This window comes from Myiozetetes cayanensis, unplaced genomic scaffold, assembly GCF_022539395.1.
Source record: "Myiozetetes cayanensis isolate MyiCay16 unplaced genomic scaffold, myiCay2020 scf666, whole genome shotgun sequence".
Classification (NCBI taxonomy): Eukaryota; Metazoa; Chordata; class Aves; order Passeriformes; family Tyrannidae; genus Myiozetetes; species Myiozetetes cayanensis.
Window position 1 is genome coordinate 3,544 of NW_026087927.1, and position 18,162 is coordinate 21,705.

General features: G+C 60.9%; 1 protein-coding gene across 1 annotated transcript; it reads right to left on the minus strand.

The window, feature by feature from the left end:
• Positions 1–325: 325 nt before the first annotated feature.
• On the minus strand, positions 326–17,013 carry LOC126651552 (zinc finger protein neuro-d4-like; the record flags this gene model as incomplete). Its single annotated transcript, XM_050337487.1, is given in 15 exon segments — positions 326–374; positions 377–404; positions 1,998–2,110; positions 3,571–3,678; positions 3,910–3,967; positions 5,693–5,832; positions 6,642–6,660; positions 6,662–6,765; positions 9,850–9,922; positions 10,199–10,252; positions 10,255–10,294; positions 10,947–11,157; positions 11,232–11,324; positions 13,236–13,396; positions 16,901–17,013. Coding segments are annotated over 15 exon segments (1,283 nt in total), but the record flags the coding sequence as incomplete, so codon positions are not given.
• Positions 17,014–18,162: the final 1,149 nt, after the last annotated feature.

Below are 18,162 nucleotides of genomic sequence, written 5' to 3' on the forward strand. Positions count from 1 at the left end.
CTCCCCTCAGCCCCCAAAATTCCCCTGGGATCCCCAAATCCCCCTCAGCCCCAAATCCTCCCCAAATCCCCTCAAATCCCCCAAATCCTCCCTAAATCCCCCAAATTCCCCTGGGATCCCCAAATCCCTCCCAGCCCCCAAATCCCCCCAAATCCTCAAATCCCCACAAATCCCTCAAATCCCCAAGTCTCCCCCAAATCCCCTCAAATCCCCAAATCCCCCAAATCCTTCAAATCCCCCAAATCCCCCAAATGCCCAAATCCCCTCTGGGATCCCCAAATCCCCCAAATCCCCCAAATGCCCCAGTTCCCCAGTCCCCGGGCACCTTCGGGGGCTCAGCCATGGGGGGCTCAGGTCATACATGTGGTACCCCGGTCACAGTCGTCACAGAACAGCAGCTGCTCCTGGGGGGCACAACGGGGGGGCTCTCTGAGGGCTTTGGGGGCCCTGAGGGCTTTGGGGGTCTCTCTGAGGGCTTTGGGGGGCTTGAGGGCTCTGGGGGGGCTTTGGGGGCCCTGAGGGGTTTGGAGTGGGTCCTGGGGAGGCACAGCAGGGGGCTTTGAGGGGCTTTGGGGGGGATTTGGGGGGGCTCTGGGGGATTTGGGGGGGAGGTTGAGGGGTTGGGAAGGAGCCCTGGGAGGATTTGGGAGGCCCTGGGGTCTTTGGGGAGCTCTCCTGAGGGCTTTGGGGGGCTTTGAGGGGCCCTGGGGGACTTGGGGGTTTAGAGGCTGGGGGGGCTCTCACAGGGCTTTGGGGGAGTTGGGGGATTTGAGGGTTTGAGGGGCTTGAGAGGGCTCTCACAGGGCTTTGAGGGGCTTTGGGGGGCCCTGGGGGGTTTGAGGGGGCTCTCACAGGGGCTTGGGGGGGTTTGAGGCGTGAGGAGGCTTTGAGGGGCTCTCTGAGGGCTTTGGGGCTTTTTGGGGCTTTGGGAGTGGCCTTGTGGGGGTTTGCGGAGGTTAGAGGCTTTGGGGGCTTTGGAGGGCTCTCCTGGAGTCTTGGGGGCTTTGGAGGGGTTTGGGGGAGCCTGAGGAGGGTTTGGGGGGCTTTAGGGGTTTGAGGGAGTTGAGGGGTTTGGGAAGCTTGAGGGGACTCTCACAGGGGTTTGGAGGGGCCCTGAGGACTTTGGGGTGCTGGGGGGCTTTGGGAGGCCCTGAGGGGTTTGGGGGCTCTCCTGAGGCTTTGGGGGTTTGGGGTGCCAGGGGCTTTGGGGGGGCTTGAGGGGCCGGGGGGTTTGGGGGGCTCAAGGCTGTTCCAAAGCTGGGGGGGCTTTGGGGGATTTGGTGGGGGGAGGTTTGGAGGTCAGGGGGAGTTTGGGGCTCAGGGTGGTTTTGGGGTCAGGGTGGTTTGGGGGTCAGAGGTGGTTTAGGGGGTTTAGGGGTCAGGGTGGTTTGGAGAGTCAGGGTGGTTTGGGGGGTCAGGATGGTTTGGGGGTGGGTTTGGGGGTCAAGGTGGTTTTGGGGGTCAGGGTGGTTTGGGGGGGTTTGGGGGTCAGGGTGGTTTGGGGGAGGGTGGTTTGGGGGTGTTTGGAAGGGTGTGGGGGGATTTGGGGTGGTTTGGGGGTCAGGGTGGTTTGGGGGTCAGGGGTGGTTTGGGGGTGGGTTTGGGGGGATGGGGTGGGGTTGGGGGTTCAGGGGGGTTTAGGGGGGTGTATTTGGGGTCTCACATCGTTCTCAGCAGTGCCACAGAGGCTGCAGGACTTGCACTCGATGCACTGCCAGCGGTACGGGGGGATGGGATTGGGATGGGGGGATGGGATGGGTCTGGGGGGGGTTTGGGGGTTCAGGGGTGCTGATGGATGTATTTAGGATGTATTTGGGGTCTCACATCGTTCTCAGCGGTGCCACAGAGGCTGCAGGACTTGCACTCGATGCACTGCCAGCGGTACAGGGGGATGGGGTGGGGTTTGGGGTGGGGTTGGGGGATGGGGTGGGTTTGGGGTGGTTTTGTGGGGGATGGGGTGGGTGTCAGGGGTGTCAGGGTTGTATTTAGGGTCTCACATCGTTCTCAGCAGTCCCACAGAGGCTGCAGGACTTGCACTCGATGCACTGCCACCGGTACGTCCGCGCCGCCGCCGCCATGGCCAGAGTGAACTGCAGGCACGACGGGTGCCCTGCGGGGGAGGGGTCAGACGGACACACGGACACACACAGGGACACCAACAGGGACAGGGACACCGACAGGGACAGGGGGACAGGGACACCGACAGGGACAGGGACACACAGACAAACAGGGACACACGGACAGGGACGGGGGAACAGGGACACGGACACCGACAGGGACACCGACAGGGACAGGGGGACAGGGACAGGGACACACAGGGACACCAACAGGGACACACGGACACCAACAGGGACAGGGGAACATGGACAGGGACACACGGACACACAGACAGGGGGACATGGACACCAACAGGGACAAGGACACACAGACAAACAGGGACACACGGACAGGGACGGGGGAACAGGGACACGGACACACAGGGACACCAACATGGACAGGGACACACGGACAGGGACAGGGACACCAACAGGGACACACAGACACCGACAGGGGGACAGGGACACACGGACATGGACACACAGGGACACATGGACACAGGGACAGGGGGACATGGACACCAACAGGGACACCAACAGGGACAGATGGACACACAGGGACACACGGACAGGGACAGGGACACACAGGGACAAAGGGACAGGGACACACACAGGGACACACGGACGCCAACAGGGGAACAGGGACACCAACAGGGACAGGGACACACAGGGACACACGGACAGGGACAGGGACATCAACAGGGACAGGGGGACACAGGGACACACGGGCACCGACAGGGGGACAAGGACACCAACAGGGACACACAGGGACAGATGGACACACAGGGGACACACGGACAGGGACAGGGACACCAACAGGGACACAGGGACAGGGGGACACGGACAGGGACAGGGGGACAGGGACAAACAGGGACACACAGGGACACACGGACAGGGACAGGGGGACATGGACAAGGACACACAGACACACAGGGACACACGGACATCAATAGGGACCCCAAACACGGGCAGGAACCCCAAACACAGAGACCCCAAACATGGACAGGGACCCCAAACACAGAGAGGGACCCCAAACAAATGTCCCTGTGACCTCCCCGTGTCCCTGTGACCCCCCCAAATGTCCCCAAATGTCCCCAAATGTCCCCAAGGTGTCCCCACCTGCCCTCCCGCAGTCAGCGCAGCTCAGCAGCTCCTGTGACCCCCCAAATGTCCCCAAAGTGTCCCCAAATGCCCCCAAATGTCCCCAAACCCCCATACCTGCCCTCCCGCAGTCAGCGCAGCTCAGCAGCTCCTGTGACCCCCAAATGTCCCCAAATGTCCCCAAACCCCCCAAATGTCCCCAAACCCACCTGCCCTCCCGCAGTCAGCGCAGCTCAGCAGCTCCTGTGACCCCCCCAAACCCCCCCAAACCCCCCCAAACCCACCTGCTCTCCCGCAGTCAGCGCAGCTCAGCAGCTCCTGTGACCCCCCAGATGTCCCCAAACGCCCCAAACCCCCAAACCCCCAAACCCACCTGCCCTCCCGCAGTCAGCGCAGCTCAGCAGCTCTTCGGCCCCGTGGTGTTTTGTCCCCCGCGCAGAAGTCGCAGGGACCCTCGGGGGCGGCCCAGAGGCAGGGCAGGCTGGAGGCACCCAAGTGTTAGGGACACCCCCAAGGAAGAGGCACCCCAAAGTGCAGGGACACCCCCCAAAAATGTAGGGACACCCCCTAAAAATGTAGGGGACACCCCCCAAAAAATATAGGGGACACCCCCCCAAAAATGTAGGGGACACCCCCTAAAAGATGTAGGGGACACCCCAAAAGTGTAGGAGACACCCCCCAAAAATGTAGGGACACCCTCCTAAAAATGTACAGGGGACATCCCCTAAAAATGAAGGGGACACCACCGAAAAATGTGCTGGGGACACCCCCTAAAAATGTACAGGGGACACCATCAAAAATGCAGGGACACCCCCCAAAAATGAAGGGAATACCCCCAAAAATGAAGGGACACCCCCCCAAAAATGGAGGGAATACCCCCCAAAATGTGCAGGGGACACCCCCCAAAAATGGAGGGACACCCCTCCCCAAAATGTGCAGGGGACACCTCCCAAAAATAAAGGGGACACCCCCCCAAAATGTACAGGGGACACCCCCTAAAAATGCAGGGGACACCCCCCAAAAGTGTAAGGGACACCCCCCCAAAATGTGCAGGGACACTCCCTAAAAATGTGTAGGGGGCATCCCCCCAAAAAAATGTAGGGACACCCCCAAAAAATGTAGGGGACACCCCCCAGAAATGAAGGGGACACCCCCAAAAAGTGTAGGGACACCCCCTAAAAATGTGCAGGGGACATCCCCCAAAAATGTAGGGGACACCCCCCCTAAAAATGCAGGGGACACCCCCCAAAATGAAGGGACACCCCCCAAAAATAAAGGGACACCCCCCAAAAAATGTAGGGGACACCCCCAAAAATGTGCAGGGGACACCCCCTAAAAATGTAGGGACACCCCCTAAAAATGTAGGGACACCCCAGAAACCCCACAAAAAAAAAACCAAAAACAAATAATTAACCCCCCCCAAAATAAACCCCCCAAAATCCCCAATAACTCCCCCAAATAAACCCTGGGTTTGGGGTGTCAGGGGGTGTTTTGTGGGGTTTTTTTTGGGGGGGTGTCAGGGGTTGTTTTGGGGTGCTTTTGGGGTGGTTTTGGGGTTGTTTTGGGGTTGTTTTGAGGTTGTTTTGGGTATTCAGGGGGTGTTTTGGGGTTGTTTTAGGTATTCAGGGGTGGTTGGGGGGGGGTTGGGTTTTTTTTGGGGTGGTTTTGGGTATTCAGGGATGGTTTTGGGGTTATTTTGGGGTGGTTTTGAGTATTCAGGGGTGGTTTGGGTGTTTTGGGGGTATTTTTGGGTGAGTTTGGGTGTTTTTGGGGTGTTTTTGGGTGTTTTGGGGGTATTTTGGGGTGGTTTGGGTGTTTTGGGGTGGTTTTGGGTGGTTTGGGGGTATTTTGGGGTGGTTTGGGTGTTTTTGGGGTTGTTTTGGGTGGTTTGGGGGTATTTTGGGGTTGTTTTGGGAGTTTTGGGGGTATTTTTCGGTGGTTTGGGGGTATTTTGGGGTGGTTTTGGGTGTTCTGGGGGTATTTTGGGGGAGTTTGGGTGGTTTTGGGGTTGTTTTGGGTGTTTTGGGGGTATTTTGGGGTGAGTTTGGGTGGTTCTGGGGTGGTTTTGGGTGTTCTGGGGGTATTTTGGGTGAGTTTGGGTGTTTTTGGGGTGATTTGGGGGTATTTTGGGGTGGTTTGGGTGTTTTGGGGTTGTTTTGGGTGGTTTGGGGGTTTTTGGGGTTGTTTTGGGTGGTTTGGGGGTATTTTGGGGTGGTTTGGGTGTTTTTGGGGTTGTTTTGGGTGGTTTGGGGGTATTTTGGGTGTTTTCGGGGTATTTTTGGGGTGGTTTGGGGTGTTTTGGGGGTATTTTTGGGTGAGTTTGGGTGGTTTTGGGGTGGTTTTGGGTGTTCTGGGGGTATTTTGGGGTGGTTTTGGGGTATTTTGGGGTGGTTTGGGTGTTTTTGGGGTGGTTTTGGGTGTTTTGGGGGTATTTTGGGGTGAGTTTGGGTGTTTTTGGGGTGGTTTTGGGTGGTTTTGGGGTATTTTGGGGTGGTTTTGGGTGTTTTGGGGGTATTTTGGGGGTATTTTGGGGTGGTTTTGGGGTATTTTGGGGTATTTTTGGGGTGTTTGGGGTGGGGGTTACCTGAGTTCCTGCGCTGGTTTTCGGGGGTCCAGTTGAACTCTTTGTAAAACTCTGGGGAGGAGGAAAAAAAAAGAGGGTGAAGCCCCCTGCCTAACCCCAAAATACCCCCAAAATACCCCCAAATGGGGCAGGGATCCCCAACCCCCCAAATAGGACAGGGACTCCCCAGCCCCCCAAATGGGGCAGGGACCCCCAAACCCCCAGACACCCCCAAATGGGGCAGGGACTCCCAACCCCCAAATGTGTCAGGGACCCCCAAACAGGACAGGGACCCCCAACCCCCAAAACCCCCAAAATGGGGCAGGGACCCCCAAACAGGACAGGGACCCCCAGCCCCAAACCCCCAAATGAGGCAGGGACCCCCAAGCCCCCAAAATGAGGCAGGACCCCCAACCCCCAAATACCCCCAACTCCCCAACCCCCAATGGGTCAGGGACCCCCAAATGGGTCAGGGACCCCCAAATGGGGCAGGGGCGCCCCAACCCCCAAATGGGACAGGGACCCCCAGCCCCCAAATACCCCCAAATAGGACAGGGACCTCCAAGCCCCCAACCCCCAATGGGGCAGGGACCCCCAACCCCCAAATGGGGCAGGGACCCCCCTCAAAACCACTCTAGGACCCCCAAAATGAGGGCAGGGACCCCCAAACCCCCAAATACCCCCAAATGGGGCAGGGACCCCAAATACCCCCAAATGGGGCAGGGACCCCTAAATTGGACAAGGACCCCCAGATAAGACAGGGACCCCCAGCCCCTCCCCAAATGGGTCAGGGACCCCACAAACCCCCTCAACCCCCCAAAGGGTCAGGGACCCCCAAACCCCTAACCCCCCAAATGTGTCAGGGCCCCCGAGCCCCTCACGCCGGTGCTGGCCCCGCCGGTGGGGGTCCACTAGCCCCGGGCTCCTCGCCCTCCTCGTCAGCCAGGTGGGTGTGGGTGTAGTGATAGCTCAGCCCAGGCCGGTTCTTGTAGCGCTTCCCGCAGACTGGGGGAGTCAGGAGGGATTTTAGGGGATTTGAGAGGATTTGGGAGATTTAGAGGGTTTGGGAGTCAGGGGGTATTTTGGGGATTGGGGATTTGGGGGATTTTGAGGTGGGTGTGGGTGTAGTGATAGCTCAGCCCAGGCCGGTTCTTGTAGCGCTTCCCGCAGACTGGGGGGGTTTGGGGGTTTGGGGGTCAGGGGGGTCAGGGGGTCATTTCGGGGTTCGACCCTCCAGCCCCAGCCCCAAAATAAGGGGTGGGGAGGGTGGATTTTGGGGGTTGGGGGGGTTTGGGAGGGTTTGAAGGGGGTTTGGGGGATTTGGGGAGGGTTTGGGGAATTTGAGAGGATTTGGGGGGGTTTGAGGGGTTTGGGGGGAGGTTGGGGGATTTTGGAGGTTTGGGAGGTTTGGGGTGATTTAGGGGGGAGGGTGGATTTTTGGGATTTGGGAGGGTTTGGGGTTGCCCAGGTGGTTCTTGTGGCGCTTCCCACAGACTGGGGGGTTTGGGGGCTCAGGGGGTGGAGTTTCAGGGGTTTGACGCCTCAGCAGCCCCAAAATAGGATTGGGAGGGTGGATTTTGGGGTTTGGGGAGGATTTGGGGAGGTTCTGGGGTTTGAGGGCGTTTGGGGGGATTTTGAGGGGGATTTGGGGGGTTTGGGGGAATTTGGGGGGGGATTTTGGAGGGTTTGGAGGGTTGAGGAGGGTTTGGGGGGATTTGGGGGTTTGGGGAGATTTGGGGGGTTTGGGGGGTTTGGGGGGGATTTGGGGGATTTGGGGGGATTTTGGGGGGTTTGGGGGATGGTTTGGAGGGATTTGGGGGGATTTAGGGGGGTTTAGGGGAGTTTTGGGGGGATTTTGGGAGGATTTAGGGGATTTTGGGGGGGTTTGGGAGGATTTGGGGGATTTAGGGGGATTTGGGAGGGTTTGGGGGATTTGGGGATTTTGGGGGGATTTGGGGGGGATTTGGGGGGTTTGGGGGGATTTGGGGGGTTTAGGGGATTTGGGGGGGGATTTGGGGGATTTGGGAGGATTTGGGGGAGGTTGGGGAGGATTTGGGGGGGTTTGGGGGGATTTTGGGGAGTTTGGGGGGTTTTGGGGAGTTTGGGGGGATTTTGGGGGGGATTGGGGGATTTGGGGGAGTTTAGGGGAATTTGAGGAGGGTTTGGGGGGGATTTAGGGGTTTGGGGGGATTTGGGGGGATTTGGGGATTGGGAGTTTGGGGGGTTTGGGGGGATTTGGGGGGATTTGGAGGGGTTTGGGGGATTTAGGGGGATTTGGGGAGTTTTGAGGGGGTTTGGGGGGGTTTGGGGGTTTTGGGGAGGTTTGGGGGGATTTGGGGGGATTTGGGGGGATTTGGGGAGGATTTGGGGGGGATTTTGGGGGGGATTTGGGGGATTTGGGGAGGGTTTGGGGGGGTTGGGGGGATTTGGGGAGGGTTTGGGGGGATTTTGGGGGATTTGAGGGGATTTGGGGATGGTTTGGGGAGGATTTGGGGGGTTTGGGGGTTGGGGTTGGGGGGATTTTAGGGGATTTGGGGGGGATTTTGGGGGGTCAGGGTGGTTCAGAGGGTCATTCGGCCCCTCAGCTCAGCCCCAGAATCAGGGGTGGGAAGGTTGGATTTTTGGGCTTGTTTTGGGGGTCTTGGGGGTTTTAGGGGGTTGGAAGAGGCTTGGGGTTGTTTTGGGGTTCTTTTGGTCTTATTTAGGGGTTATTTCAGGGTTATTTTGGGGTTATTTTGGGGTTGTTTAAGGGTGATTTTGGGGTAATTTTGGGGTTATTTCGGGCCTGTTTTGGGGGTTATTTTGGGGTTATTTGGGAGTTGTTTTGGGATTATTTTGGGGTTATTTTGGGCTTGTTTTGGGGGTTGTTTTGGGATTATTTCGGGGTTATTTCGGGGCTGTTTTGGGGGTTATTTCAGGGTTATTTTGGGGTTGTTTTGGGGTTATTTTGGGGCTGTTTAGAGGTGGTTTTGGGGTAATTTTGGGGTTATTTCGGGGTTATTTTGGGGTTATTTCAGGGTTATTTTGGGGTTATTTTGGGGTAATTTCGGTGTTGTTTGGGGGTTATTTTGGGATAATTTTGGGGTTATTTTGGGGTTATTTGGGGGTTGTTTCAGGGTTATTTTGGGGTAATTTTACGAGTTATTTTAGGGCTGTTTTGGGGGTTGTTTTGGGGCTGTTTTGGGGTGGTTTTGGGGTATTTTGGGGTTATTTCAGGATTGTTTCAGGGTAATTTTATGGGTTATTTTGGGGTAATTTTGGGGTTATTTCGAGGTAATTTCAGGGCTGTTTTGGGGTTATTTTGGGGTTATTTGGGGGTTATTTGGGGTTATTTCAGGGCTGTTTCGGGCTTATTTCGAGGTAGTTTCAGGGCTGTTTTGGGGCTGTTTTGGGGGTTATTTCGGGGTTGTTTCGGGGTTATTTCAGGGTTATTATGGGGTAATTTTGGGGTTATTTTGGGGTAATTTTGGGGTTATTTCAGGGCTGTTTCGGGGTTGTTTCAGGGTAATTTTGGGGTTATTTTGGGGTTGTTTTGGGGTTGTTTCAGGGTATTTTATGGGTTATTTTGGGGTTATTTTGGGGTAATTTTGGGGTTATTTCGAGGTAACTTCAGGGCTCTTTCGGGGTAATTTTGGGGTTATTTTGGGGCTATTTCGGGATTATTTCAGGGTTATTTGGGGGTTGTTTTGGGGTTATTTCTGGGCTGTTTTGGGGTTATTTTGGGCCTGTTTTGGGGTTGTTTCGGGGTAATTTTATGGGTTATTTTGGGGTTGTTTTGGGGTAATTTTGGGGGTTATTTCGGGGCTGTTTTGAGGGTTATTTTGGAGTAATTTTATGGGTTATTTTGGGGTAATTTCAGGTTAATTTTGGGGTCATTTCAGTTTAATTTTGGGGTTATTTCAGGGTTGTTTCAGGGTTATTTTGGGGTAATTTCAGGTTAATTTTGGGGTCATTTCAGGTTAATTTTGGGGTTATTTCAGGGCTGTTTTCGGGGTTGTTTCAGGGTTATTTTGGGGTAATTTCAGGTTAATTTTGGGGTCGTTTCAGGTGTTTTTGGGGTTGTTTGGGGTCCATGTGCCCCTCACTCACTGTCACACACGTAGGGCTTGTCCCGCTCCTCCAGCACCGACTCCACCCTCCTCTTCATCACCAGCCCCAGCGCCTGGGGGGAGGGGGAGGGGCGGCCTCGGTCAGTCCGGCCCCTCCCCCACCCCGGGGGATCCCAGCGTGCCCCTCCCCCACCCCGGGGGGTCTTAACGTGCCCCTCCCACCCCCGGGGAGTCTTAACGTGCCCCTCCCACCCCGGGGGGTCTTAACGTGTCCCTCCCTCCCCTCCCCCATCCCAGGGGTCCCAGGGTGCCCCTCCCCACCCCGGGGAGTCTCACTGCGCCCTCCCCACCCCGGGGGCTTAACGTGCCCTCCCCGCCGGGGGTCTCACCCTGCCCTTGGCTTTGTTCTTGCGCCGGGGGTCCAGCTCGTCCAGCTCCTCCCCTCCCCCGCGTCGGGGTCGTGCGGGAACTCCGGGGAGGGGCTTCTGGAGGGGGAGGGGCGGTCAGACCCCCCTTTCCATTTTTGGGGGAGGAGAGGCCCCCCTCCTTTCCATTTTTTGGGGTTTTGGGGGATTTGGGGATTTGAGGGGTTCAGACCCCCTTTTCCATTTATTAGGGGTTTTGGGGGGATTTGGGGGATCAGAACCCCCTTTGCCATTTTTGGGGTTTTTGGGGGGATTTGGGGGTTCAGACCCCCTTTTCCATTTTTGGGGATCAGAACCCCCTTTTCCATTTTGGGGGTTTTTGGGGGATTTGGGGGAGGGGGTTGGGGGTTCAGAACCCCCTTTTCCATTTTGGGGGTTTTTGGGGGGGATTTGGGGGAGGGGTTGGGGGTTCCAGAACCCCTTTTCCATATTTTGGGGTTTTTGGGGGGGATTTGGGGGAGGGTTGGGGAGGTTCAGAACCCCCTACTTCCATTTTTGGGGTTTTTGGGGGGGATTTGGGGGAGGAGGGTTGGGGGTTCAGAACCCCCTTTCCATTTTTGGGGTTTTTGGGGAGGATTTGGGGGAGAGGGTTGGGGGTTCAGAACCCTCCTTTTCCATTTTGGGGGTTTTATGGGAGTGGATTTGGCGGAGGATTTGGGGAGGGGGTTGGGGGGACACGAGGATGGACACACAGATGGACAGATGGACACACAGACACACAGGCAGCCCCACCGGTCCCTCCAGCGCGGTCTCGTCGTCTCTGCCGTCCCCGCCCTTCCTGTCCCGCTCCCGTTCCCGTTCCCGATCCCGATCCCTGTCCCGGTCCCGGTCCCGGTCCCGCTCCGGGGGCTCCGCGCTCAGCAGCGCCTCCAGCACCGGCCCCTCGGGCACGGCCCCCTCCTTGCGCAGGGGGGCGTCCAGGTCTGGGGAGAGGGGAGGGGTCTGTCAGGGGGTCCGGGGGGTCCCGGGGGTCCCTCCCCCCTCCCCCCTCGCTCACAGGGCCGCAGCCGGGGCGCCTCCAGGATGTTGAGGCGCCGCTTCTTGCGCCAGCAGCGGGCGGGGTACGAGTACAGCTGGCCTGGGGACAGCCCTGGGGACACGAGGAGAGAGGGGTCAGTGACCCACACACCCCACAGCTGACCCACAGCTGGCCTGGGGACAGCCCTGGGGAGACAGAGGGGTCACTGACCAACACAGCTGACCCACAACTGACCCACTGACCCACAGCTGGCCTGGGGACAGCCCTGGGGACAGGGGGACACCACGGTCAGTGACCCCACAACTGACCCACTGACCCACAGCTGGCCTGGGGACAGCCCTGGGGACAGAGACAGAGGGGTCACTGACCCACACACCCCACAACTGACCCACACACCCCACAGCTGACCCACTGACCCACAGCTGGCCTGGGGACAGCCCTGGAGGGACAGAGGGGTCAGTGACCTGAACCCACTGACCCACAGCCCACTGACCCCACTGACCCACAGCTCACTGACCCACAGCTGGCCTGGGGACAGCCCTGGGGGGACAGCACGGTCAGTGACCGAAAACACTGACCAACAGCTCACTGACCCCACTGACCCACAGCTGGCCTGGGGACAGCCCTGGGGGGACAGAGGGGTCAGTGACCTCACTGACCCACACATCCCTCTAACTGACCCACACACCCCACTGACCCACAGCTGGCCTGGGGACAGCCCTGGGGACACGAGGAGAGAGGGGTCACTGACCCCACTGACCCACACACCCACTGACCCACACCCCACTGACCAACACACCCCACAACTGACCCACACAACTGACCCACACCACTGACCCACACACCCCCACACCCTCCCAGACTGATCCCGACCCCCCTTGACCCTCCCAACTGACCCCAACCCCCTCTGACTCCCCCAAAATGACCCCCTGACCCCCAGCAGATCCCCCAGAGAGACCCCCAAAATGACCCCCCGACCCCCAATCTGACCCCGAGTGACCCCCCAAAATGACTCCTGACCCCCTCAAATGACCCTGACCCCCAATCTGATCCCCAGAGTGACCCCCAAATGACCCTGACCCCCCAAAAATGACCCTGACCCCCAAATGACCTCTGCCCCCCAAAATGACCCTGACCCCGAAAATGATCTGACCCCCAAAATGACCCTGACCTCCTCAAAATGACCCCGACCCCCCAATGACCCTGACCCCCAATCTGACCCCTAGAGTGACCCCCTAAATGACCCTGACCCCCAGCTGACCCCAACCCTCCCAGGGGTCAGGGTGCCATGGGGAGGTCAGGGGTGCCATGGGGGGTCAGGGTCAGTCTGGGAAGGTCAGGAGTGCCATGGGGGTCAGGGTCAGTCGGGGGTCAGGGAGTCAGGAGGGTCAGGAGTGCCATGGGGGTTCAGGGTCGGTTTGGGGGGTCAGGCCAGTGTGGGGGTCAGGTGCCATGGGGGTCAAGTGCCATGGGGGTCAGGTGCCATGGGGGGTCAGGGTCAGTCAGGGGGGTCAGGGTGCCATGGGGGGGGTCAGGGTCAGTGTGGGGGGTCAGGGTGCCATGGGGGTCAGGGTGCCATGGGGGGGTCAGGGTGCCATGGGGGGTCAGGGTCAGTCAGGGGGTCAGGGTCAGGGTGTGGGGGGGTCAGGGTGCCATGGGGGTCAGGTTGCCATGGGGGTCAGGGTCGGTTTGGGGGTCAGGGTCAGTGTGGGAGATCAGGGTGCCATGGGGGGAGTCAGGGTCAGTGTGGGGTCAGGGGGTCGGGGGGTCAGGGTCAGTGTGGGGGGTCAGGGTCAGGTGGGGGGTCAGGGTGCCATGGGGGGTCAGGGTCGGTCGGGGGGGGTCAGGGGGGTCAGGGGTCTCACCGGGCCGTCGGTGGGCTCTCTCCATCCAGATGTAGGAGTTGCTCTGGGGGGCTGGGGGCAGGGTCAGGGTTGGTCCAGGGGGGTCAGGGTGCCATGGGGGGGTCAGGGTGCTGTGGGGGTCAGGGTCAGTCCGGGGGTCAGGGGTCAGGGGTCTCACCAGGACGCCGGTGGGCTCTCTCCATCCAGATGTAGGAGTTGCTCTGGGCCACGCCGGTCTGCGCGTCCAGGAAGGGCAGGCGCAGGGAGCGCTCGGCGCACAAGCGCTGGTTGTAGCTGCGGCAATGCTCCAGCGCCTCGCGGTAAAACTCCTCCCCCAGGCTGCGGGCAGGGGGGCACGACCCCTCCTGAACCCCCAAAAACTGCCCCGGAACCCCCCAGATCCGCCCGAGCCCCCAAATCTGCTCCCGGCCCAGGGTACCCCCAGGAACCCCAAAACCCCCGGGGCATCATCACAGAGCCCGAGGGGTTCCCCCCGAAATGGGGACCCCTCCTGAACCCCCAAAACTGCCCCGGAACCCCCCAGATCCGTCCCGAGCCCCCAAATCTGCCCCGGCCCAGGGTACCCCCCAGGAACCCCCAAAACCCCCGGGGCATCATCACAGAGCCCGAGGGGTTCCCCCCGAAATGGGGACCCCTCCTGACGCCCCCACATCTGCCCGGACCCCCAGATCCGCCCCGGACACCCCAAAATCCGCTCCCGGCCGAGGGTACCCCCAGGAACCCCAAAACCCCAGGGGCATCATCACAGAACCCCCAGCCCCGAGGGGTCACAGAGGGACCCCAGAAATGGGGACCCCTCCTGAATCCCCCAAAACCTGCCCCGGAACCCCCAGATCTGCCCCGAGCCCCCAAATCCGCCCCGACCCCAAAATCCACCCCGGCCCAGGAGTGCCCCACGGGACCCCACCTGGGACCCCAAGCCCCCGAGCATCATCACAGACCCCGAGGGGTTCCCCAGAAATGAGGACCCCTCCTGAACCCCCAAAATCTGCCCTGGACACCCCAAAATCCGCCCCGACCCCCAAATCTGCCCCGGCCCCGGGACCCACCTGGGACCCCAACCCCCCGAGCATCATCACAGACCCCGAGGGGTTCCCCAGAAATGAGGGACCCCTCCTGAACCCCTCAAATCTGCCCCGACCCTCCAAAATCCACCCCCGACCCCCTAAATCTGCTCCCGGTCCAGGGTACCCCCAGGAACCCCCAAGCCCCCAAACCCCCAGCCCCCGAGGGGTTCCCCAGAATGGGGACCCCTCCTGAACCCCCAAATCTGCCCCGGAACCCCCAGATCCGCCCCGGACACCTAAAATCCGCCCCGACCCCCTAAATCCAGCTCCCGGCCCCAGGACTCCACCTGGAACCCCAAAGCCTGCCCCGGGGCATCATCACAGACCCCCCACAGCCCCGAGGGGTCACAGAGGGACCCCAGAAATGGGGACCCCTCCTGAACCCTCCAAAATCTGTCCCGACCCTCCCAGATCTGCCCTGGGGGTCTCGGGAGGTCTGGGGTCCAGGCCTCCTCGGGGGGTCTCAGGGAGGTCTCAGGGGTTTCAGGGTCCAGTCCCCTCGGGGTCTCAGGGGGTCCCGGGGGTCTGAGGTCGGTCCCCTCAGGGGGGTCCGAGGGGTTTCAGGGTCCAGGTCCCCTCAGGGGTCTCAGGGGGTCTCGGGGTTTCGAGTCGGTCCCCTCGGGGGTCCTGGGGGAGTCTGAGGTCAGGCTCGGGGGTCCGGGGGGTCTGGGGTCAGTACCTCGGGGGGTCCCGGGGGGTCTCCGGGGGTTGGGGTCCGGTCTCGGGGGTCTCAGGGGTCCCGGGGGTCCCGGGGATTTCAGGGTCAGTCCCTCAGGGATTCCGGGGCGGGGAGTCGGGGTGAGGCGGGTCTGGCCGGCCGGTGGGTCCTCCCGCCCCCGCCCGGACCGACAGAGGGGGCGGCACCGGGAACGGGGACGGGAACAGGAAAGGGACAGGAGCAGGGAAAGGGACGGGGACAGGAGGGACGGGGAGAGGGACAGGGGACAGGGGAGAGGGACAGGGACGAGGGAGAGGGACGGGGACAGGGAGAGGGGACAGGGACAGGGGAGAGGACAGGGGACGGGGAGAGGGACAGGGACGGGGAGAGGGACGGGGACGGGGAGAGGGACAGGGACAGGAACAGGGACAGGGACGGGAACAGGGGACAGGGACGGGAGAGGGGACAGGGACAGGGGAGAGGGACGGTGACAGGGACCGGGACGGGAACGGGAGAGGGATGAGAAACGGGACGGGAACGGGAGAGGGAACAGGGACAGGGACGGGAACGGGGACGGGGACAGGGACGGGGAGAGGGATGAGAAACGGGACGGGGACAGGGATAGGGACAGGGACGGGGATGGGGACAGGGATGGGGATAGGGACGGGGACAGGGAGAGGGAACAGGGACAGGGACGGGGACAGGGACAGGAACATCGACCGGTACAAGGATGAGAACGGGAACAGGGACAGAGGACGGGAACCGGGACAGGGACAGGGATGAGAACGGGAACCGGGACAGAGGACGGGAACTGGGATGGGGACAGGGATGAGAACCAGGACAGGGCCCGGGACGGACACCGGGACGGACATCGGGACAGGGCCCCGGGCCTTTCCTGCCCACACCGCGGGGTCGCTCCAGGTAAGCTCCCCTCCCCCACCCCAGCCGGTGCCGGGAGCTCCATTCCCGGTAGGTCCCTCCCTGCCTGTACCGGAGCTCCATCCCTGCCGGTACCGGGGCCTCATCCCCGCCATCCCCACGGGCTCCATCCCTGCCGGCACCGGTAGGTCCCTCCCTGCCTGTACTGGAGCTCCATCCCTGCCTGTATCGGAGCTCCATTCCCGGTAGGTCCCTCCCTGCCGGGGCCGGGAGCTCCATCCCCGGGAGCTCCATCCCTGCCGGCACCGGCTCTCCATCCCCAGTAGGTCCCTCCCTGCCGGTACCGGAGCTCCATCCCTGTCTGTACCGGGGCCTCATCCCCGCCATCCCCACGGGCTCCATCCCTGCCGGCACCGGAGCTCCATCCCTGTCTGTACCGGGGCCTCATCCCCGCCATCCCCACGGGCTCCATCCCTGCCGGCACCGGAGCTCCATCCCTGCCTGTACCCGGGGTCCCTCCCTGCCGGTACCGGGGCTCCATCCCCGGGAGCTCCATCCCTGCCTGTACCGGGGACTCCATCCTTTCTGGTACCGGAGCTCCATCCTCGCCAGTACCGGAGGTCCATTCTGCCGGTCCCGGAGCTCCATTCCCGGTAGGTCCCTCCCTGCCTGTACCGGGAGCTCCATTCCCGGTAGGTCCCTCCCTGCCTGTACCGGAGCTCCCTCCCTACCTATACCGGGGGTCTCTCCCTGCCCATACCGGAGCTCCCTCCCTACCTATACCGGGGGTCTCTCCCTGCCTGTACCGGGGGTCTCTCCCTGCCTGTACCGGGGCCTCATCCCCGCCATCCCCACGGGCTCCATCCCTGCCGGTACCGGAGCTCCCTCCCTACCTATACCGGGGGTCCCTCCCTGCCTGTACCGGGGGTCCCTCCCTACCTATACCGGGGCTCCATCCTGCCGGTACCGGGGGTCCCTCCCTGCCTATACCGGAGCTCCCTCCCTGCCCGTACCGGAGCTCCATCCCTGCCTATACCGGGGGTCCCTCCTGCCTGTACCGGGGGTCCCTCCCTGCCTATACCGGGGGTCCCTCCCTGCCCGTACCGGGGGTCCCTCCCTGCCCGTACCGGGGGTCCATCCCTGCCGGCACCGGGGGTCCCTCCTGCCGGTCCCGGGGGTCCCTCCTGCCCGTGCCCCCCCCCGGCGCCCCCCACTCACCATTTGAGGGGTTTGTGCAGAGCCGTGGCCATTTTGCGCCGCCGGGGCCGCTCCGCGCTCGGGGAGGGGGCGGCGGGGGTTCAGCCCCCCCCCTCCTCACACCTCCCCCCCCCACCGCCCCCCTCCCCCGTTCCGATCTGCCCCCCTCCCCTCCTCCCGGCCCGAGGTCGCTGCGATGGCTCCGGGACCCCGACCCCAGGCCGCTCGGTGCCCCCGGAGCCGCCGGTGGCAGGAAGGAGGAGGAGGAGGGCAGAGGAGAGGGCGAGGCTCCATCTCCAGCAGCCCGCCCGCCCCTCCCCCGCCACCGCCAGAGGGGAGGGGCGTCAATCAACGCCCCTGAGGGGGGGGCTGCGACCACCCCCATTCATTGCAGACCCAGCCCCCAGCCCCGGGAGGAGCGCCAAAATCCCTCCCCCAGAGATCCCCAAAATCCCCAAAATCCCCCACAGGACCCCTAAAATCTCCCCCAAAAATCCCCCAAAATCCCAAAATCTCCCCCAAAATCCCGCCCAAGACCCCAAAATCTCCCCAAAAATCCCCCAAAATCCCCAAAATCTCCCCCAAAAATCCCCCCAAGACCCCAAAATCTCCCCAAAAAATCTCCCCCAAGACCCCCAAAATCTCCCCCAAAATCCCCCAAGACCCCAAAATCTCCCCAAAAATCCCCCGGACCCCAAAATCTCTCCCAAAAATCCCCAGAGACCCCCAAAATCCCCCCAGGACCCCCAAAATCTCACCCCAAAATCCTGCACAAGACCCCAAAAATCTCCTAAAATCCCTCCCAGTACCCCCAAAAATCTCCCCAAGACCCCAAAATCTCCCCCAAATCCCTCCCAGGACCCCCAAAATCCCCCCAGGACCCTAAAATCTCACCCCAAAAATCCCCCAAGACCCCAAAATCTCCCAAAATCTCCCCCAAAATCCCCCAAGACCCCAAAATCTCCCCAAAATCCCCCAAGACCCCAAAATCTCCCCAAAAATCCCCCAGGACCCCAAATCTCCCCAAAATTCTCCCCAAGACCCCAAAATCTCCCCCAAAATCCCCCCAAGACCCCCAAAATCTCCCCCAAAATCCCCCAAGACCCCCAAAATCTCCCCCAAAATCCCCCAAGATCCCCAAAATCTCCCCCAAAATCTCCCCCAAAATCTCCCCCAAAATCCCCCAAGACCCCAAAAATCTCCCCCAAAAATCCCCCAGGACCCCAAAATCTCCCCAAAAATCCCCCCAGGATCCCTCCTAAGACCCCAAAAATCTCCCCAAA